At 37.0% G+C, this 20,278-nt stretch overlaps 1 protein-coding gene across 1 annotated transcript in view; it reads left to right on the top strand.

The window, feature by feature from the left end:
• LOC136863441 (proteasome activator complex subunit 4A) overlaps window positions 1–20,278 on the top strand; it is a 1,047,550-nt gene that overhangs the window by 706,431 nt on the left and 320,841 nt on the right. The window contains exon 28 of the mRNA XM_068225934.1: window positions 2,173–2,261. Within this exon, the coding sequence (XP_068082035.1) occupies window positions 2,173–2,261 (89 nt within the window). The remainder of the gene's footprint in view (window positions 1–2,172; window positions 2,262–20,278) is intronic.

Below are 20,278 nucleotides of genomic sequence, written 5' to 3'. Positions count from 1 at the left end.
CTTTGCGATCATTTAAGAAAAGTCTAGGAAAACAACAGATAGGGAATCTGCCACCAGGGCGACTGCCCTAAATGCAGATCAGTAGTGATTGATTGATTGACTGTTGGAATATACGTGGGATTTTACTGCTATGTCAATTTCAACACTTTTGAAACTCTGGAAACAAGTGTTTTTTTTTTTTTTTAAAAAAAGGTAAGAAAATGGAAGATACCACTGGTAAAAAGGGGGACTGTTGCAAAATATCCCCTGTTCCGAGCCAGTCATAATCAACATGAATGACAGCAGTTCCGATTAATCGGAAATTAGTGATTTTTCAGGCGATGAAAATTGGCAGAATTAAATATTGTAAAGATACGTAAATAACCTTTTTAAAAATTGTACAGTGTGACATTTGTAAATTAGGAATCCAATCATTTTTGAACCTGCAATTGAATGCCCAAAGTACTTATGAGAACAGGTAGGGAAGTAGAATTTGTATGTGGAAATAAAATCAAAATTTGAAAGTAAACAAAAACTGTGTTCCTTGCGCACTGTATTTACTACTGAACGTGGCAACGCTGTACCCGATTTCACCACCTCATCTGCTGTTGATCGCATGGTCCAGCACGCTCACAACTTCCCCTTAATATTAGTCTTATAAATTCTGTATCACACTGCACAGTTACAGTGGTTTTATTTTCTAATAACCACGACTGAGTGCTTCAAAACAAGCCTGAGTTTCATGTTCTGTATTTATCCTGGGCTGAGAAAACGTTGCTGTAGAAAAATGATAAGAACATTCTTTGGGCTGATTGAAAAAAATTGTACCGGGCGAGTTGGCCGTGCGCGTAGAGGCGCGCGGCTGTGAGCTTGCATCCGGGAGATAGTAGGTTCGAATCCCACTATCGGCAGCCCTGAAAATGGTTTTCCGTGGTTTCCCATTTTCACACCAGGCAAATGCTGGGGCTGTACCTTAATTAAGGCCACGGCCGCTTCCTTCCAACTCCTAAGCCTTTCCTATCCCATCGTCGCCATAAGACCTATCTGTGTCGGTGCGACGTAAAGCCCCTAGCAAAAAAAAAAAAAAAAAAATTGTAACTTGAGTATTACACTACAAATACATGTGGCTATAACATATAAAAGTTTCATTACCAACAGATAAGTAGTCTTCCACATATATATTTTTAAGTGAGCGGTTCCTAGAGAATAACTAAAAACCCAGGGAGTATTACTACAGAAAAAAAAAATTCAAAAACAATTTTTCTTACACACTCTCATGCAGAATTAAACAAGGAAAATATTGGTATAACTCATTTTGCAACAGGCCTGTCGGTTAATTAGTAATTAACGGCAAAAGTCGAGTATCCATAATAAAAAGTCTGACAGTACTTACACAACTATACAGGCACACAAGGATCACGACTTATGGCTAACATAGTACACACAATTACACTCATTCACTCTCTCTCTGTTCAGTCACACTATTGCCTGTAGATGAATACAAATCACACTCACCCTTCACCCTTCCACAACTTGACACTGACAGTTTAAAACGGTTCCACAGTTATTCTTGCCATTGCTGTCATGACCACTCAGTTCGGAACATGATTCTGTGTGACGTACACTGTCCGTTCACTTTCCCTTGCTAATCTTACCTTGAATTCTCTCATGCTGCACCAGACATAACGGTCACATTACAGTACTGAGAGACTCAACTCCTTGACGACAAACAGAACGAATATTCGGTTCCACGGACAGAACACTTACAGAGACTGATACACAGACTGCCTCCTTAACACAGGCTTGAACCTCAAATCGAACTGTCACTGTCCATAGCAGCACTCCTCACACTCATGTGGCCTGCCTTGAATGGGAAAGCCTGTGTGGTTCCAGTACAGTCCAGACACTGGATAAACCCAGAAACATCTTGGCCCTCAGTCGTCTGTAGGTTTCTGTTAATCGCCAGAGGCTCCCGGAGTGGCTGACACATCCTACTCAAGCTGACGTGCAGGCAGCAGTCAGTAGTCCAGCTGTGACATCACTCGCTTCTGTGTGAGGCCAGACCAACTTGCTCCTCTTGGCCCGTAATCAGTCTGGCGGATAATTTATAAATAATAAATCAATACTACGGCACATGAAAGTTTTTTTGTATGATGATGATATTGTGTTTTATATTTGTTTGCTCTTTAACAGGAGGGGAGAGATCCCAACAGGAACCACTGGTTCTTGGAAATGATTATCAATAATCCTATTCGTGATGAAGCCTCACACATAAGTTGTGGGTAAGTACCTATGGAATTAGTAACACACTAACCAGATTTAAGTCAAGCTTATGAAATTGAACTACAGTAGAAGTCCACTATAGCGAGTACGGCATATAACGAAAACTCCGTTATAGCGACGACTTTCTTCTGTCTCTTCAAAATTCCTATATTGACCTGTGTATCGTCCTTCGGTTACAGCGAGAACCCTATCACTGGCGCATCCGTTATTACGAGTGATTGAGCGCACACGTTTTTTCCGTTACTGATATTTATGCACCCCAGCGATGATATTGCATGTGATCGATTACCTTCGGCATCGTTTCCTCGCTATATGCACTAGCGATTTCTCTCGTTGACATTCGAAGGCGATGTCGGAGTCGATTAGTAATATCCGTCGACAGCTGTTCCATAAAGAAAATTAAAAATGAAAGAGAACATATTTTCGTAATAAATGCGTAAATAACGTGTCCGATAATGGTTGTTAACTCGTTAAAAATTAAGGCTGACTAAACGACCGCTTAATTTTGAGGCTAAATACTGCAATTAAGTAAGAATGATACACCTCGAGATATGGCAGAGTGCTTAATTGATTTCATAGGTCAGTTTGTATTTTGTCGCTTCTGGTTAAATTACGGAAAGGCTATTATGAAAATTTCTAGCGAGAAAGGTATAATTCCTCATCATACGTATAGTACGATTGAGTTAGGATACGTGACGCTCTTTGAATAAAAAAACTGAAACATTTGCAACAAAATGCGATCGATCATCTTCGGTACAGTATAGTTTTCTCACTTTGTGCATTTGCGAGCTCTCTCGTTGACATTCAAAGGCGATGTTGGAGTTGATTAATAATACCCATCGACTGCTGTTCTCTAAAGAAAATTTGAAATGAAAGAGTATAACACGTTTTCGTAATAAATGTGTAAATAATGTGGCCGATAGCAGTTGTTAACTCGTAAAAATAAAGACTGAATAAACGATATCTTAATTTTAGTGTTATATACGAAAATTATGTAAGAATGTCATACACCTCAAGATATGGCAGAGTACATCACTGATTTCAGAGGATATTTCATATCTTCTCGCGTCTAGTTACGGCTATTTGCATGTAAATTATTCGCGATGAGCTTATTTCTCTACATGCGTTTCAATGTTGGCTACATATACGGTTAGGCTAGGTGACGCCGTTTGAAGAAGAAAGCTGAGGTGTTTGCCACAGAAATCTCTGGAGTGATACCGTATTTCTCCGAATCCAAGACTATTTTTTTCTCAGAATCACATGCGAAAACTCAAGGGTTGTTGCATTCGCGGCCTAACAGTAAGTTAATGGATACCACTGGCAACTACCGCGGTAACCACGCTGCTTCTTTTCACATGCCACAGAAGCCATTGACAATAAACAACCGGCTCTTTACTACACATCCCTACCGGTTGTACAGTGCACAGTGCCTGTGTGTTTCTCAAATCTGCAGAATGGCATCAAAACATGCGACCCTTCGAATTCTTAGTAAAGCCATGGCTACTCAGTGGCAGAGTCATAACGCGTCTATTGTACTTGGCGCTTAGTAAAATTAAGGTTTATAGACAGCAGGAATATTTTCGTGATGGCTGGTCATATTGTAAAGATACGTGGAAAAGGTATTGCCGGCAAATTTTAAACGAGTTCTAGTCGATATTATGATGCCAATTTTAAGTTAATGTTTATTAAACACTCAGAAATGTAGAATAATTGTGCAGACGCAATAAAATACAGCATAAGCCTAACTAAAGCCCATATTTGGCGTTAGCATGAAGACAAAGAGCTAAAAAAATTGCGTACTGTACAAAAAATGCATTCTGTGGTCCGCAACAAGGACACTTTAAAGAAGTCGATGATGTGATGAAAAGTGCGGAAAATGTTGAAGATTAGTGAAAAATGGAATGTTGTGTGATTCATGTGATTGATGGTGGCATTATAAGTGCAGAAATTGCTCTAGAGACGTAAAAACTAATGAAAATGTTCACTGGATTTGTGAGCAGTGTGTTCGGAATGTTGTAGTTGGCAACGGCGTTGACGATGAAGCACCGAAAACAATCAATGAGGAATATAAAAGTGCATTAGAAATTATAAACATTCTACAAAAGGACAATGAGGCTCTTAAAGTTGAAAATCAAGAATTAAAAGAAAGACTGCGATCGCTAGAATTTGGGACTGACCTTTCTTCGAGTGATATACCGGTACCAGTAACAAACTCGAGCATGTGGTGTCAAGTAGTTCGTGGATGGCCGGCTAAGAAGAAATCTACAACTGAATTTCCGGAAATAAACATCAGAAATAGGTTTTCTGCCCTAAATAATTTAATTCTGGAAGAAAATGATCGCGCGTGAAACCATATCATCGCGATTCGCTGCCGTTGCCGTGCCGAGGTTAAAATTTAGGCCTAGATTTCAGATTCAAAACCCAGTTAGGCCTAAATCAGCAAAGGTAGCTGTGTTTGGTGATAGCCAAGGAAGGGGAAATGCGGGAGTGATTAACGATGAGAATATAGGAGCAACCGGAGAAATATATCCAGGAGCTTCTATCAGCAGTGTCCTGGAAAACGTAGAAGAAGCAACTAGGAACTTTGGGAGCGGCCATGCAGTACTTATCATCGGTGGGACGAACGACGTAGCCCACGACGACGCCAAGAATGTAAGATCACAACTAAAACATACGCTAGGGAAGCTGACCCACACTAACGTCTTTGTAGTGAACGTACCCCACAGGCATGATTTGAGTAGAGACTCGTGTGTAAACATTGAAGTGGACAAGGTCAATACAGATATTGTTAAAATTTGTAAACATTTTCGGTATACTCATGTTATTGAATGCAGCAGTTTTGAGAGATACTGTTATACAAAACATGGCCTCCATCTAAACAATTCAGGTAAAGGAAAGATAGCAAACATTGTTCTAGAATTTATTAATCTTAAGATATGTACTGTAAAACAGGCAACTCCCTTGAGTTATAATACTGACCAGGAAAACTAGTAGAAAGAGCCAGCTGTACTTCAAGCTGGCTCAGTCAACTAGAAAATGAAACTGAGGAATGTAAGGAATTTCAAGTTACCCAATTGCAACAGTCAAGTTTTAGGGAGGAAGGGGGTCTGAGATTGCTCTTGGTAAACTGTCAAGGTGTAGTAAATAAATAATTAAAATTCAGTACATTGATGGAATCTTATGAGACTGATGTGGTGATAGGAATAGAATCATGGTTGAGAGAAGGGGTGGATAATAGAGAAGTATTTCCAGAAGGGTATACAGTCTATCGTAGAGACCGAGGAGATAAAAAGGGAGGGGTGGTGTTTATTCTGGTGAAGGAAACTTATTGTTCACATGAATGGTTTACCGATGAAAGGGATGAAATATTAGGGATAAAATTAGTTTGTGATAATATGAAGGAGGTGGGAATTATAGGAACATACAGGCCCGGAAGAGAGGAAAGAGACATGAAAATATTTGAGAAAATAATAGATTATTCTCATAAAAACAATAATAATGATATGGTAATAATTGGGGGAGATCTAAATTTGCCTGAAGTTGAATGGAATGGAGCTGCAAGTGAAGCCCATGAACAGAAACTGGCAAATAAGTTAATTTGGGAGGGAGGATTTACACAAGTAGTACAAGAACCGACTCGTCTCAATAACTTGCTAGATGTATTCTTGGTTAAACCATGGGAAATTGTTGATAAAACTGAGGTAATTGAAGGAATAGGAGACCATAAGGCTGTAATAATGGATGTAGGACTCGTACCAAAAAGGCTTAATAAGAGGGTTACACAAGACAAGAAATTGCACAGAAAAACTAAAGTTGTTGAATAAGTGAAGGGAGTAATGTGGATACACTTTGGGCCAAATTTAAAGGAATCATTTGCGAAGGAGAGAAGAGATTCGTACCTGTAAGAAGGGTAAAATGACCCTAGGCCCTGTTTATTATACAAGGGAAATAAGAAAATTAGGGAGAGTAGAGAAACTAGAAAACAGCTAATGAGGAAACTGAATAGAGTGAAAAAGGAAGCAAAAGAGAATTATATGAATGGCATACCTCAAGAGTTTAATGACCACAAAGGGAAATGGAAAAAGCTGTATTCATATATCAGGAATCAAAAAGGAAAAGGAATCCAAATTCCTACAATGGTGGGAGAAATGGGTGAACACTATTTAACAGATACTGAAAAAGCAAACCTATTTAGTAGCGAATTCAGAGATTCAGTCGATGATTGTCAGGAGTTGGAAACCGAAACAGAAGATAGAGAGGAAGAGAGACAGAAGGAAACAAGAAGCTTCTCATTCACAATTTAAGATATTTTCAGAGAAATCCAACTGCTTCAGCAAGGAAAAGCAGCAGGAGGTGATCAAATTACTGGGGAGGTATTAAAGACAATGGGGTGGTACATAGTGCCTTATTTAAAATTTCTCTTTGACTATGTCATCAATAACAGTGTAATACCAAAGGAATGGAAGGAATCTATAACAATACCAATTTATAAAGGAAATGGTGATAAAAGGAAACCAGAGAACTACAGACCAATCAGCCTGACCAGTATAGTTTGTATAATACTGGAGAGTTTAATAGCAAAGTACATCAGAGGGATATGTGATGATAAAAATTGGTTCATGAGGAGCCAGTATGGATTTAGAAAGAAATTTTCTTGTGAGGCACAACTGGTGGGGTTTCAGCAGGACATATCAGATCAATTGGATTCAGGGGGTCAGTTAGATTGCATAGCCATAGATCTTTCCAAAGCCTTTGATAGAGTGGAACATGGAATATTATTAAAGAAATTGGAGGGAATAGGATTGGACGTAAGGGTTACACGTTGGATAAAAACATTTCTAAATTCAAGGGTTCAGAAAGTCAAAGTAGGAAATGATGTATCGCAGGAAGAGAAAGTTAGGAAGGGAATTGCACAGGGTAGTATAATCGGTCCGTTACTTTTCTTAATATATGCAAATGATTTAGGGAACAATATAACATCAAAAATAAGATTGTATGCAGATGACATAATTGTTTATAGGGAAATAAATAACATTGAGGATGGTTCAGAATTACAAAGGGACCTTGAAAGTATCCAACAATGGGTTGAAGAAAATAATATGAAGGTTAAAGGAGGCAAATCAACTGTTACAACTTTTACAAACAGGAGCTTTAAAACTGAATTTGAATATACTTTGGATGAGGTAGTTATCCCAAAAGATGGCAAGTGCAAATATTTTGGTGTGAGATTTGAATGTAATTTGCACTGGAAGGGTCATGTTGATGACATTGTTGGGAAAGCATACAGATCGTTACTTGTCATAATGAGGCTACTTCAAGGATGCAACAAAGAATTAAAAGAAAAAAGTTACTTGAGTATGGTTCGTCCATTATTGGAATATGCAAACAGTGTTTGGGATCCTCACCAAGAATACCTAATAAAAGAAATAGATGGTGTGCAGAGGAAAGCAGCAAGATTTGTAACAGGGGATTTCAGGAGAAAGAGTAGTGTATCAGAAATGTTAAAGGAACTTGGGTGGGAAACTTTAAGTGAGAGAAGGGAGAAAACTAGACTTATAGGATTATATAGAGCCTATACAGGAGAAGAAGCATGGGGAGATATCCGCGAGAGGCTTCAGTTGGAAAATAATTATATCGGCATGACTGACCACTAATATAAAATTAGAAGGAATTTTAGCAGAAGCGATTGGGGTAAATTTTCATTCATTGGGAAGGGTGTGAAGGAGTGGAACAGTTTACCAGGGGTAGTGTTTGATCCTTTTCCAAAATCTGTGCAGATATTCAAGAAGAGAATAAACAGCAATAGAGAAAATAAATGAAGTGTTAGACAGCATTCGACCAGTGCAGGTTATTGTAAATTAAAAAAATGTGTGTAAATAAATTAATTCCATCCCCAAGTCTAAGGAGTTTGGACAGCCAAAGTAGGGGACTGCATGTAGGGGTGAAGTACAGTGGGGATTTCGAGGGCCGTGGGACTGCTACGGTAGCTGTGAAGGCCCTTCAGGAACTCTGAAAATTGGTGGCAAAAGGGGCTCTGGTTAAGTCGCAGCAGGTCGTTATGCTACTTAGGTTCCAGAATGGGTAAAAAAAAAAAAAAAAATCATAATAATTATTATTATTATTATTATCTAAATAAGAATTATCTAAACAGATTAATAGTGCAGCGAAGAAAGTATTTGGATCAGTTAAAACTAAAAAGAAAGTATGGTGGAATAACGTATGTGAGGAAGCACTTATGGAAAGAACGAAAAATGGAAAAAATGGAAATGTTCTGGAAAGAATGAATACCATGAGCTATTTAAACAACAAAGAAAGGAAACAACAAGGATAATAAGGCAGGTTAAAAGATCTTTTGAAATATTGCAGCTAGTAGAAATTGAGAATAATTTTGTAAGAAATAACTCCCGAAATTTCTATGAGACCTTTAAGAATAACCTGAAAGGTTATCATTCCCGGAGCATTTGCTTCAGAGATGCATATGGTAATATTGGCCTTAACAATGCCGAGAATTGTGAGATTCTGGCAAAACACTTCGAACACCTGCTGAACTGCCCTGAGCCAAATCACAAATTAGAATTTTCAGAAATTCAGGAAAATCTAGAAGCTGATTCACCTCAAACAGCGGAAGAAATACAGGAAGCAATAAAAAATCTTAAAAATAACAAAGCTAGTGGGGAAGACTCCATAACAGCTGAACTTTTAAAATGGGCTGAACTAAAAATTATAGAAGATGTACAAATAATCTTTGAAGAAATTTGGGAAACAGAAAAGATCCCAGAGGATTGGAAAGTGGCTCTAATACACCCATTACAGAAGAAGGGTAAGAAGCAAGATGTCAACTACTACAGAGGTTTATCTCTGTTTCGAGTTGCTTACAAGATATTCTCAACAATACTACTAAATAGAGTAAAATCGACACTGGACAGTCAATTGGGTGAATATCAAGGTGGATTTAGAGAAGGAAGATCTTGCTCCGAACAGATTTTCAACCTGAAATCTATAATTAAACACGGATTAATAAACTCCAAAGACATAGTTGTAACATTTATTGGCTTTAAAAAAGCTTTTGTCTCTGTTGATAGGGAAACCCTAGATGAAGTAATCCGTGAATTTGGAGTTAAAACTAAATTGGCAAACCTAATTCGTGAAACACTTACAGACACTATCTCGAAAGTAAAATTTATGGGTGAATTATCTCGACCTTTCAAAATAAATACAGGTGTCAGGCAGGGCGATGGTCTATCTCCACTCCTTTTCAGTTGTGTCATGGAGAAAATTGTAAGACTTTGGAATGAAAAACTGAAAGAATCTAAAATATTGCCACTCATGCTGGGGAAGAAGAACAAAGGTGTTGCAATAAATTGCCTAGCATTTGCAGATGACTTTGCCATACTTTCAGAAAGCCTTACAGATGCAGCAATGCAAGTCAATCTCCTTGAAAAGACAGCCAACATGACAGGCTTGAGAATCTCTGCCGGGAAAACAAAATTTTTGATGAATATAAAAAGCGCCCCAAAGTTTTTAGTAACGGATATTGGTCAAATAGAAAAGGTAAAGAAATTCAAATATTTGGGTGAGACAATTCAAGAAAATGGTTTAGAAAAATCTGCTATAGAGGAGAGGATACAAAAGATGGAAAGAGCGTACGGTATAACTAAGAATACTTACAACAAAAAGTACTTACCAAGAAAACTTAAAATAAAGCACTACAACACAGTAGTGAAACCAGAATGCCTTTATGCCAGCGAATGTCTAGCACTGAACTACAAGCTTGATAAATTAGAAATATTAGAAAGAAGAATTATAAGGAAAATATTAGGTCCTCTAAGAATTGCAGAGTTTTGGAAATTAAGAAGTAACAATGAAATTTACCAGAACATGGAAAACATATCTGAAACAATAAGAAAAAGGAGGTTGCTATTTCTTGGACACATTTACAGAATGGATGACAATAGACTAACTAAACGAATCTTCAAGTACCTTTGGGAAAAGAAATCAACTACCACCTGGATTCAAGAAGTCAAGAAAGACCTGTAAAGGAACAACTTACGAGAAGAAGAATTATTGGAAAGAAAGATTTTTAGGAAGAAAGTCTTACAAATGGAAGGATTCCAAGGGAGGAAGGAAAGGAAAACAGGCACAAAGTGGACTGAAGACAGGAAAAAGAAACACAGTGAAACAATGAAAGAATACTGGAAGAAAAGGAAAGAACAACTAAGGAGGAACAATTGAAATTGTAACATGGTCCTTAGAAGGCCGGAACCCAAGAAGAAGAAATAATAATAATAATAATAATAATAATAATAATAATAATAATAATAATAATAATAATAATAATAAATAAGTACATAAATGCAATGTAAATTTTAATCTTATACCAGTTGTATAGTATCATTTGAAGTAATTCCACATACTGTATATCAGTTGACTATATTTGTAAGTAGTACAGGAGATATTATAAGTAGAATTTTGTAAACAATATAAATTTATTAAGGATGAGCTGTGTGTTTAGTAGAAAAAATTGTTGTATAATATTGTATTATAGGAAAATTTTCTTCTCTTGTTTATTTAATATTCAGTGCTTGACAATAATGTATTTTAGTGTACCATTTGCCACCGAGGTAGACACCTCATTTGCAAATAAAGAGAATTTGATTTGATTTGAATTTGATGAAATTGTGAGGTATGTGCACGAAAAACGCAAGGGCGGTTGGCCATACCGTGGCGCAGTAAACTCGTTCGTTGACTTTCAACGTTCGCGATTAGGCCTATACATCGCTAGCCGTTGAATTTGGCCGCACCCGACAAGCGAGACGTGCGTGTAGCGCAGTGGCGGTTTCTGATATAGCGCAGTGGAGCAATGAACCTCCAGTTTATATCAAATTTTATTCAACAACTTAATATTCATAACTCCCTTGTCAATCTCGAAGCTCTTGCTTAGCCTATCTATCCGTAATATACTCGTACTGACTTTCAATTCATGTGAACTGCGCACGTTTCGTGGCTGGATACTTGTCTGGAATGAACCCCCTTGGAAGGAAATCTCTCCGTCCGTACCTGGGCGAAGGGAGTGGCGAGGTGCGGGGGGACATCGGCCGGCACATAGACAAGACCAAGATATCGCAGAAACAGATATCCGTGGTTTACGCATGCGCAATATGCCACTCTCTCTAGTCGTGTTGCCGGGGGTGTTGGGGCAAGGTCTGTCTAGACTGATCTTGTGTTGGAGTAAGTATGTGCCTGCCATATGTTGCCCTTACAGGAACTCAACTACGTAGCAGGAAATAGTGCACATAATTAGAGCTAGTGTTGAAGAGCATCATTACTATCAGCAGTCACATTAAATTGCCAAATTCCTATTGATGTCTTTTCCCAAATACATCAATATTTACTAAACATCTGTTCATTTGCCTTCTTTTGAATAATTACTTTTTTGAGAGAAAATTAACTTAAAATCACCGACGCAAAGAGTAGCAGGAATGTAATACCAAAGAAAACGCTAATTGCCTCGCCACAGGAGTTCTTAAAATTAAGTTACCAACATTGCGAACATATATCCCTAAAGTATACTCTGTTTTTTAAGTGTGATGCTAGTGTTTACAACTTTTTGCAATAGTTATCATAATTCGTAATATTATTGTACGCTGTGCAAGCGTGTGAGTGTGTTTCTGTACTGTTGTGCCGTTCAGAAACTTAATTTTTAGGACATAAAGAAGTTACAATATTTTCTCCGTGAGTGTATTTTTGTGCACTGTAGTTGCGTCCGTAATTTTGGTCCCGGGAAAGGTCAGGAGCTACATAATGAGTTTGAACAGTGATACGATACTTAAGAAGACAAACTTTTCTTCTCTCTCTCTCTCTCTCTCTCTCTCTCTCTCTTTCTCTTGAGCATAAGATTAAGATTAAGGATGCCAGACGCCCAATGCCTGATCTTGATATAACGAGGCATCGTAAAAGTAAAAGTAATGAAATCGTGCTTATTTTCAGAATGGATTTATACCATATAAAAGAATCGAGTGGATCTGTGGGTGCGAAATTACTAACATGTTGATTTGTTTTCCTTTTTTATGATTCATGGGTGATGAAAGCGAAGGGACTTGGACCAAAGTCGGAGTGTTAGATATAGGATATTTGTCCAAAAATAATAATAAAGAAACACAGAAATTCTAAATCTCATATGCTTGCCCAGTTACAATTCGATCTCCCGGGAAGACACAATAACCTTCGGTAATTTGACTGTGCTTACAGGCAGTCTGTGGAAAGAGACAACGACCAAGTACGGAAAATTCGTTGTGTGCTGTGTAAGGTTCTGTGGCGCGTTTGAGATGGCATTGCGTGGGCAAGACGAAACAAGTGAATCATCGAATCCTGGCATATTTCGAGGCCTCGTCAATTTTAGTTCTGAAATTGACGTTGCATTAAGAGACCATCTGTCCAAAGCTACTGTTTTCAAAGGCACCTCGAAAGACATTCAGAATGATTTGCTTTTGTGCATGTATGAAATCTGTCGTGAGAAAAAAATCACCACAGCGCACTTCATTTCAGTAATCGCAGATGAGACCACCGATATATCAACTACAGCACAATTTGTTATCATTCTTCCCAACGGTAAGCCAGTTGAAAGATTCTGGGGTTTCCTCTATCCTCTAGTCATAATGCTAAGACAATAGCAGAGTGTTTAAAATTTTCTTTGAGCGAAGTTGTGGATAATAGAGATAAGTTGATTTCACAAGGTTACGATGGAGCAAATGTAATGAGTGGTCACCATTCAGGGTGCAAGTTCTCATCAGGGAAGATTTTAGGCATGTACATTATGTGCACCGTTATGCCCATTCTCTGAACTTAGTCATGGCACAGGTGACAGGGGAGAGGGAAGATATTGAGGGAGCGGGGGGGATTTTTCCTTCTGTTGAACCCCCAGTGATGAAAGTCACGCGCCACCACTGGTGTAGCGGTAGCCGGTTATATCTGACGCTGCGTAAAAGTAAGTTTTACAGACAGCAAGAATAATTTCCTGATGGATCGTTGTATTGTAGAAGACACATGGAATAGGTATTGCCAGAAAATTTTCAGCGATTTCTCTTCGGTATTATGATGCCAATGTTAAGTTAATGGTCCTTAAACCCGCGGAAATAAAGAATAATTGTGCAGCCGCAAAAAAAAAAAAAAAAAGAAATACGGCGTGACGAAAGTCAATGTTCGGTGTCTAAAAATGCGTAGGCCTGTATGATTTTACAAACTTCTTTTTGAGCCTGATTAAAATTTTTTGAAGGAAAAAGTGGAGTTCATCTTGGATTCGGAGAAATACGGAACTATATTTTCTTCAGAATGAAATTAAACACACACTTTCACATAGTATCGGATTACGATACATAACAAACAAGTAAGCCGTAGTGTGGATATCATCTGCGGAAACGCAAGTTTTGAACAAACTGATTGCCGTTTCATACCAATTTTAAAGTGCATGGGGGGTTTTCCAACTTTTATACAAAAATCGGATATAACGACAATTCATTATAGCGAGTAAATTTTTCGCTGTTATGAATTCTCGCTATAACAGACTTCTACTGTATTTGGTGTGTAGTTATGTTGTTGAAATTAATTTTGTTGTTCTTTTGTAACAACAGCTCCATGCTGTGACATCAAGTTATGCTTCTTAATTCTGTAATTATCCATGTTTTTCTTGTAGGTTGACGTTATTTTCACTGACTATACAACCAAGATCTGTTGGAATTCTGTGTTGCAGTATGACTATGCCGTTTGTGTTCTATATTGTATGGGAACACAAGTCATAGTGTTGTGTCTGTAAATATTATTGCATTAGTACAAAGTGATTACTTAAAAAGACAAGACCATTTTGTTTTGTCAAAACAGTTTGGTAGTTATTTTTCAGTAAGTGATGCTGTAGTTTATTCTCTCCATAATCTCAGATTTTATGGGCTTAGCGACTCAGTGATACAATGACTACTGACACATTTAAAATTAAATGGATTGGAGTTTAAACTGCTAAAAATATTGAAGAAGTGGCTGATCTGAACTTAAGTATACCAAAATGTATACACTTTTATTCTGTGTTTGCAGGTGGTATATAATATTTTTTTAAATTATTTTGCACATCAGATAATTTGACGGGAAACATTAACGAACATGTTTTCGACTTTTTATGGACAAACCTTCACTTTAAGAACAGGTACCGTAAAACCTTGTCGTTCAGTCATAACCAGATTTTAACACAGCGTAGCCCTAAGTGCTTTTAACAAATCTTAGAAATTGTGGACTTTTCTCTTGATACGTAAAAACCATTATTGATAAAATTTTCTTAGTACTGGTTAATCGAATGAAGTCATAGTAAGCATCGTTAAAAGGTCTTCAATTAGTACTTTTTATGAAGAACAATTTCTGAAATATTGGGTCGATGTGTTGATTTTATATATAATTTTATTTGGTAGAAAGGGAGAATGTGCGCTCTTAAGTTAACAACAGTGATGATGGGGCTGGCCCCATAGTGCTGTATTGCCGAGTACGGTTCTGCGACAGTGCTACACTCCATGTTGCTGTCATTTTTGTGTGACTCACCCCTTAGCTTGGAATTTTTTTTAAGTCACCGACAGGAAGTCGAAAATGTGTATTGTGTTCGTATATAGTCAAGATGCCATCGAAGTCACTGGTATGAGGCGGAGAATTAGCAATGATTTTGAGGTTTTTTTTTTTTTTTTTTTTTTTTTTTTTTCAATGTGATGGTATTAAAGTAAATAATAAGATGTATCCTGTTTACCAGAAGGTTTTAGAATGTTTGGGCATCTCATATGGATCTGTGAAAAAGATTGGGGCATCCGCTAAAAATGATGATAACCAGGTACCTGTACCTGGAAGCAGACTGTGTGTAAGAAACGAACTCTCCACAATCACATAAGAAGAGTTTACTCTTGGACTCATCTGAAAAAGTATTCATGATTTTTATTTTAAAGGGATTTCTCTACAATTGAAAATTTTTAGGAATAGCTATTGTAAGACATAAGTGATTTCCCAAATAGAATTGTACAAAAATATGGGTAGCAAACAGGTGAGGGGCTGCTCTGCTGGGTGACAGTGTCATCCACTGCAAGTCTGATTTTAGTTGAAATTAAAGACACATTGGATAATCAAGTTCTGAACAATTTTATTTACTAGTTGACAATGATAACTATAGTAACAGACTATAGACAATTATGCACAAATAAATAAAACCCAATTTAATCTTTACTGTTGTGATATTATTGATACAATTTATTCCAAATTAACTTCTATGGCTTTTCGCTTAGAGCCATGGATGGATAGCCAAAGGCTATGTTTCAGTACCGTACATTTGGTCATTTAAAAATTTTGTGCACCTTGTAACTTTTTTACATTCAAATGACATTATGAAGCAAATTTAGAAATTCTCACATTTTTGCCTGAGGTCCGTATGACAACCTTTGTGTATCATCATCCCGAACTTGGAGATTGCTTTCTTATCAGTCAATCACTACTGATCTGCATTTAAGGCAGTCACCTAGGTGGCAGATTCCCTATCTGTTGCTTCCCTAGCCTTTTCTTAAATGATTGCAAGGAAATTGGAAATTTATTGAACATCTCCCTTGGCAAGTTATTCCAATCCCTAACACCCCTTCCTATAAACGAATATTTGTCCCATTTTGTCCTCTTGAATTTCAACTTTATCTTCATATTGTGATCTTTCCTACTTTTGAAGACACCATCCAAACTTATTCGTCTACTGATGTCCTCCCACACCATCTCTTCACTGACTGCTCGGATCATACCACATAATATGCTTACAATATTGTGATTTTTCATTTTCCCACCTTTTCAATACAATTGGTTTTATGTTGTTAGATAATAATGCTACAACACTGTTTTATAGGGACATGTTTCGCTTGAATTTCAAGCATCCTCAGCCTATATAATCATCTCAAGGTTAAGACCTGTCGTATTTGATTAGTTTTGACAAATTTGTGCTGAATTATAATTCTAACAATAAAGTAATAAAATATATAAACATAGGAATTTATGAACAAATTAATAGTTTAACAATATGAATGACTATACTAAAATTGGAATAACCATTAATTCTAAAGATATTGACATCCAAAACACAGTGTCATCAAATGTTGAAAATTTGGCTAAAATTGTTTTCTCAAAGTTCTAGTTTATTAAAAACAATTGTAATTTGACTTCTATGTTAAAACTTGAGTCATAGTTATAGTTAAAACTATTGGTGTCTTAAAATTAAAATCTTGGATTCGTTTGGAATTCAGCTTCTTGTTTTAATTTTGAGGCGTGCTACAGTAATTTAATAGTTTTGGACAGTAAAATATTGAATTAGTTAGTTTCATTGAACTAGTCTTGTTTTTATGATCAGATTTTCCATTGGTAGTAGTTTGTATTTATGAAGTATTTAGTCAAAAGGGACGTCAATCCAAAATCTTCAGGAGTTGATTAGTTTCATTCATAATATTTGAGTGATGGTGCGTCTGTAACAAAGGAAATTTACATGAATAATGTTGTGTGTTATTGTGTTTTTACAGTGATCTGATGGTATGTATTCACTTACCCCTTTGACTGCTACTACGAAACCTTGTGGACTGTGTTACGTTACGGTGACTATTATCTGTTGTGGTTCTACTCCTTGTGTTATATGTATGGAAAAGCTGTTGTGGAGGACGGGTAGGGGATTTAAGGGAAGAAATATTAGGCGGGACGTTAGACATTGGCGTATAATGTGGTGAGGAGTCCTTATCTGTTGTCGGGGTGGGGAAAGGAGGGGGGGGGGACTGTAGGAGGGGCGTTGGGCATTGGCATGTTGTATGGAGGGGAATCTTTATGTGTTGTTGAAGTAGTTTCTGTGGTGGGAGTTTTCTGATTAAATATGTTAAAGAATTTACTATCATCTGATTTGAAAGTATGTAATAATATTGGCAATTGCTCTATTAATGGACTTTTATATCTATTGCGTCATTCAGGTTTTTTTCCTTATTAAAATATTGGTCCAAATTTTAAGACACCAATAGTTTTAACTACAACTACGCCTCAAGATTTAACATAGAAGTCAAATTACAATTGTTTTTAATAAACCAGAACTTTGAGAAAACAATTTTAGCCAAATTTTCAACATTTGAAGACACTGTGTTTTGGATGTCAATTCCTTTAGAATTAATGGTTTTTCCAATTTTAGTATAGTTATTCATATTGTTAAACTATTAATGTGTTCATAAATTCCTATGTTTATATATTTTATTACTTTATTGTTAGAATTATAATTAAGCACAAATTTGTCAAAACTAATCAAATACGACGGGTCTTAACCTTGAGATGATTATATAGGCTGAGGATGCTTGAAATTCAAGCGAAACATGTCCCTATAAAACAGTGTTGTAGCATTATTATCTACAACATAAAACCAATTGTATTGAAAAGGTGGGAAATACAAAATCACAATATTGTAAGCATATTATAGCAAATTCAATACGGGTCTAATCATGAGATTGGTTACATGTAACATACCACATAGTCGAGAAGCTTGTCTCCTTTCTCCCAAGTCTTCCCAGCCCAAACTAGCAACATTTTTGTAGCGCTACTCTTTTGTCGGAAATCGCCCAGAACAAATCGAGCTGCATTTCTTTGGATTTTTTCCAGTTCCTGAACCAAGTAATCCTGGTAAGGGTCCCATACACTGGAACCATACTGTAGTTGGAGTCTCACCAGAGACAAATATGCTCTCTCCTTTACATCCTTACTACAACCCCTAAATACTCTCATAACCATGTGCAAAGATGTGTACCCTTTATTTACAATTCCATTTATGTGATTACCCCAATGAAGATCTTTCCTTATATTAATTACCCAGGTATTTACAATGATCCCCAAAAGGAACATTCACCCCATCAACGCAGTAATTAAAACTGAGAGGACTTTTCCTATTTGTGAAACTCACAACCTGACTTTTATCCCCGTTTATCATCATACCATTGCCCACTGTCCATCTCACAACATTATCGAGGTCATTTTGCAGTTGCTCACAATCTTGTAACTTATTTATTACCCTGTACAGAATAACATCATCTGTGAAAAACTTTATCTCTGATTCAACTTCTTTACACATACCATTGATATATATATATATATATATATATATATAAGAAAACATAAAGGTCCAATAATACTGCCTTGAGGAATTCCCCTCTTAATTTTTATAGGGACAAATAAAGCTTCACCCACTCTAATTCTCCGAGTTCTGTTTTCTAGAAACAGAGCAACCCATTCAGTCACTCTTTTGTCAAGTCTAATTGCACTCATTTTTGCCAGTAGTCTCCCATTATCTACCCTATCAAATGCCTTACACAGGTCAATCGCGATACAGTCCAATTGACCTCCTGAATCCAGGATATCTGCTATATCTTGCTGGAATCCTACAAGTTGGGCTTCAGTGGAATAACCTTTCTTAAACCCAAACTGCCTTCTATCAAACCAGTTATTAATTTTGCAAACATGTCTAATACAGTCAGAAAGAATGCTTCCCCAAAGCTTACATACAATGCATGTCAAACTGACTGGCCTGTAATTTTCAGCTTTATGTCTATCACCCTTTCCTCTACATACAGGGGCTACTATAGCAACTCTCCATTCATTTGGTAAAGTTCCTTCATGCAAACAATAATCAAATAAGTATTTCAGATATGGTACTATATCCCAACCCATTGTCTTTAGTATATCCCCCGAAACCTTATCAATTCCAGCGGCTTTTCTAGTTTTCAACTTTTGTATCTTACTGTAAATGTCATTGCTGTCATGCTTTAAACCCATCCCAGAGTCTGTTTACATTTTTATTTACCATTTTCCACCGATCATAGTTACTTATTAAAAACTCCCTCATGCCTGTTTTATCAGCCATATGGTACTGCCTAACAATCCTAATTTTAATCTCTTCCTTTCACATTTATTTTTAACTACCACAAAAATCTATTACTTCGGTTTCTTTATGGAGCTCATCTGGTTTTACTAGCACCACATCCAGAATATTCTTCCCTCTAGTTGGTTCCATCACTTTCTGAATTATATTCTTCCCTCTAGTTGGTTCCATCACTTTCTGAATTAGGTGCCCTTCCCATATTAACTTATTTGCCATTTGTTGGTCATGCTTTCTGTGGTTCGCATTACCTTCCCAATTGATATTTGGTAAATAGAGATCACCCTCACAATCACGTTCCTTTCCTTACCGTTTCCCACATAGCTGATTATCTTATAAAGTAATTCTGAATCAGCATCTGAGCTACCCTTTCCTGGTCTGTGCACTCCAGAGACATCGAGTTGCCTATTATCTTTAGAAATGAGCCTTACACTTAGCCCGCTGTCACACAGGGCATCGAACGATCAAGAGCGACCAACTGGCATCGAGTACTAACGACTAAATTCATTTACCTTGTCACACTGCTCATCGATCGAGAGGGATCGACTGCACGGAAACAGCTGATACTCCCGCCCAGTACCGTACAGGCTACAGATGTATTCATATTCACAAGAGAAAAAGAATGTGTTGTGAAAACGATAATTCGGGTGGAAATATGATTCTAACCTATGAATATATTAGGAGAAAGGAAAAGAACCAGACGATCGCAGTGGACAAGGTAAAGAGCCATGGAGAATTCCACCAAAGTGTGCCTTCGTTGCGGAATGACGAAGAAAGATTCAGGAACTAGTACCGAATACCCATCAGTAATTACGGTATAAGGAATTAGAGGAAAAAATGAAGTCAATAATAAACATCAGGCAAACAAATTACAGGAAAAGTATAAGTTCTGAGGAAAGGCTGACACTGTCGTTAAATTCAATATTCACAACGATTTTTTTAGGTTTAAAGTCAAAAGTGATGTTCACCTTCGAAACAACTACTGTATGTCCGTGGAAAAATATATCAAATAAAAGATTAGTGGCATTCTGCAGGATTCTAATAAAGTATTGATAAAAGGGACTGAAAACTGTT

The sequence above is a fragment of the Anabrus simplex genome, chromosome 2 (assembly GCF_040414725.1).
Source record: "Anabrus simplex isolate iqAnaSimp1 chromosome 2, ASM4041472v1, whole genome shotgun sequence".
NCBI lineage: Eukaryota > Metazoa > Arthropoda > Insecta > Orthoptera > Tettigoniidae > Anabrus > Anabrus simplex.
This window is presented reverse-complemented; position numbering and strand designations above follow the sequence as displayed.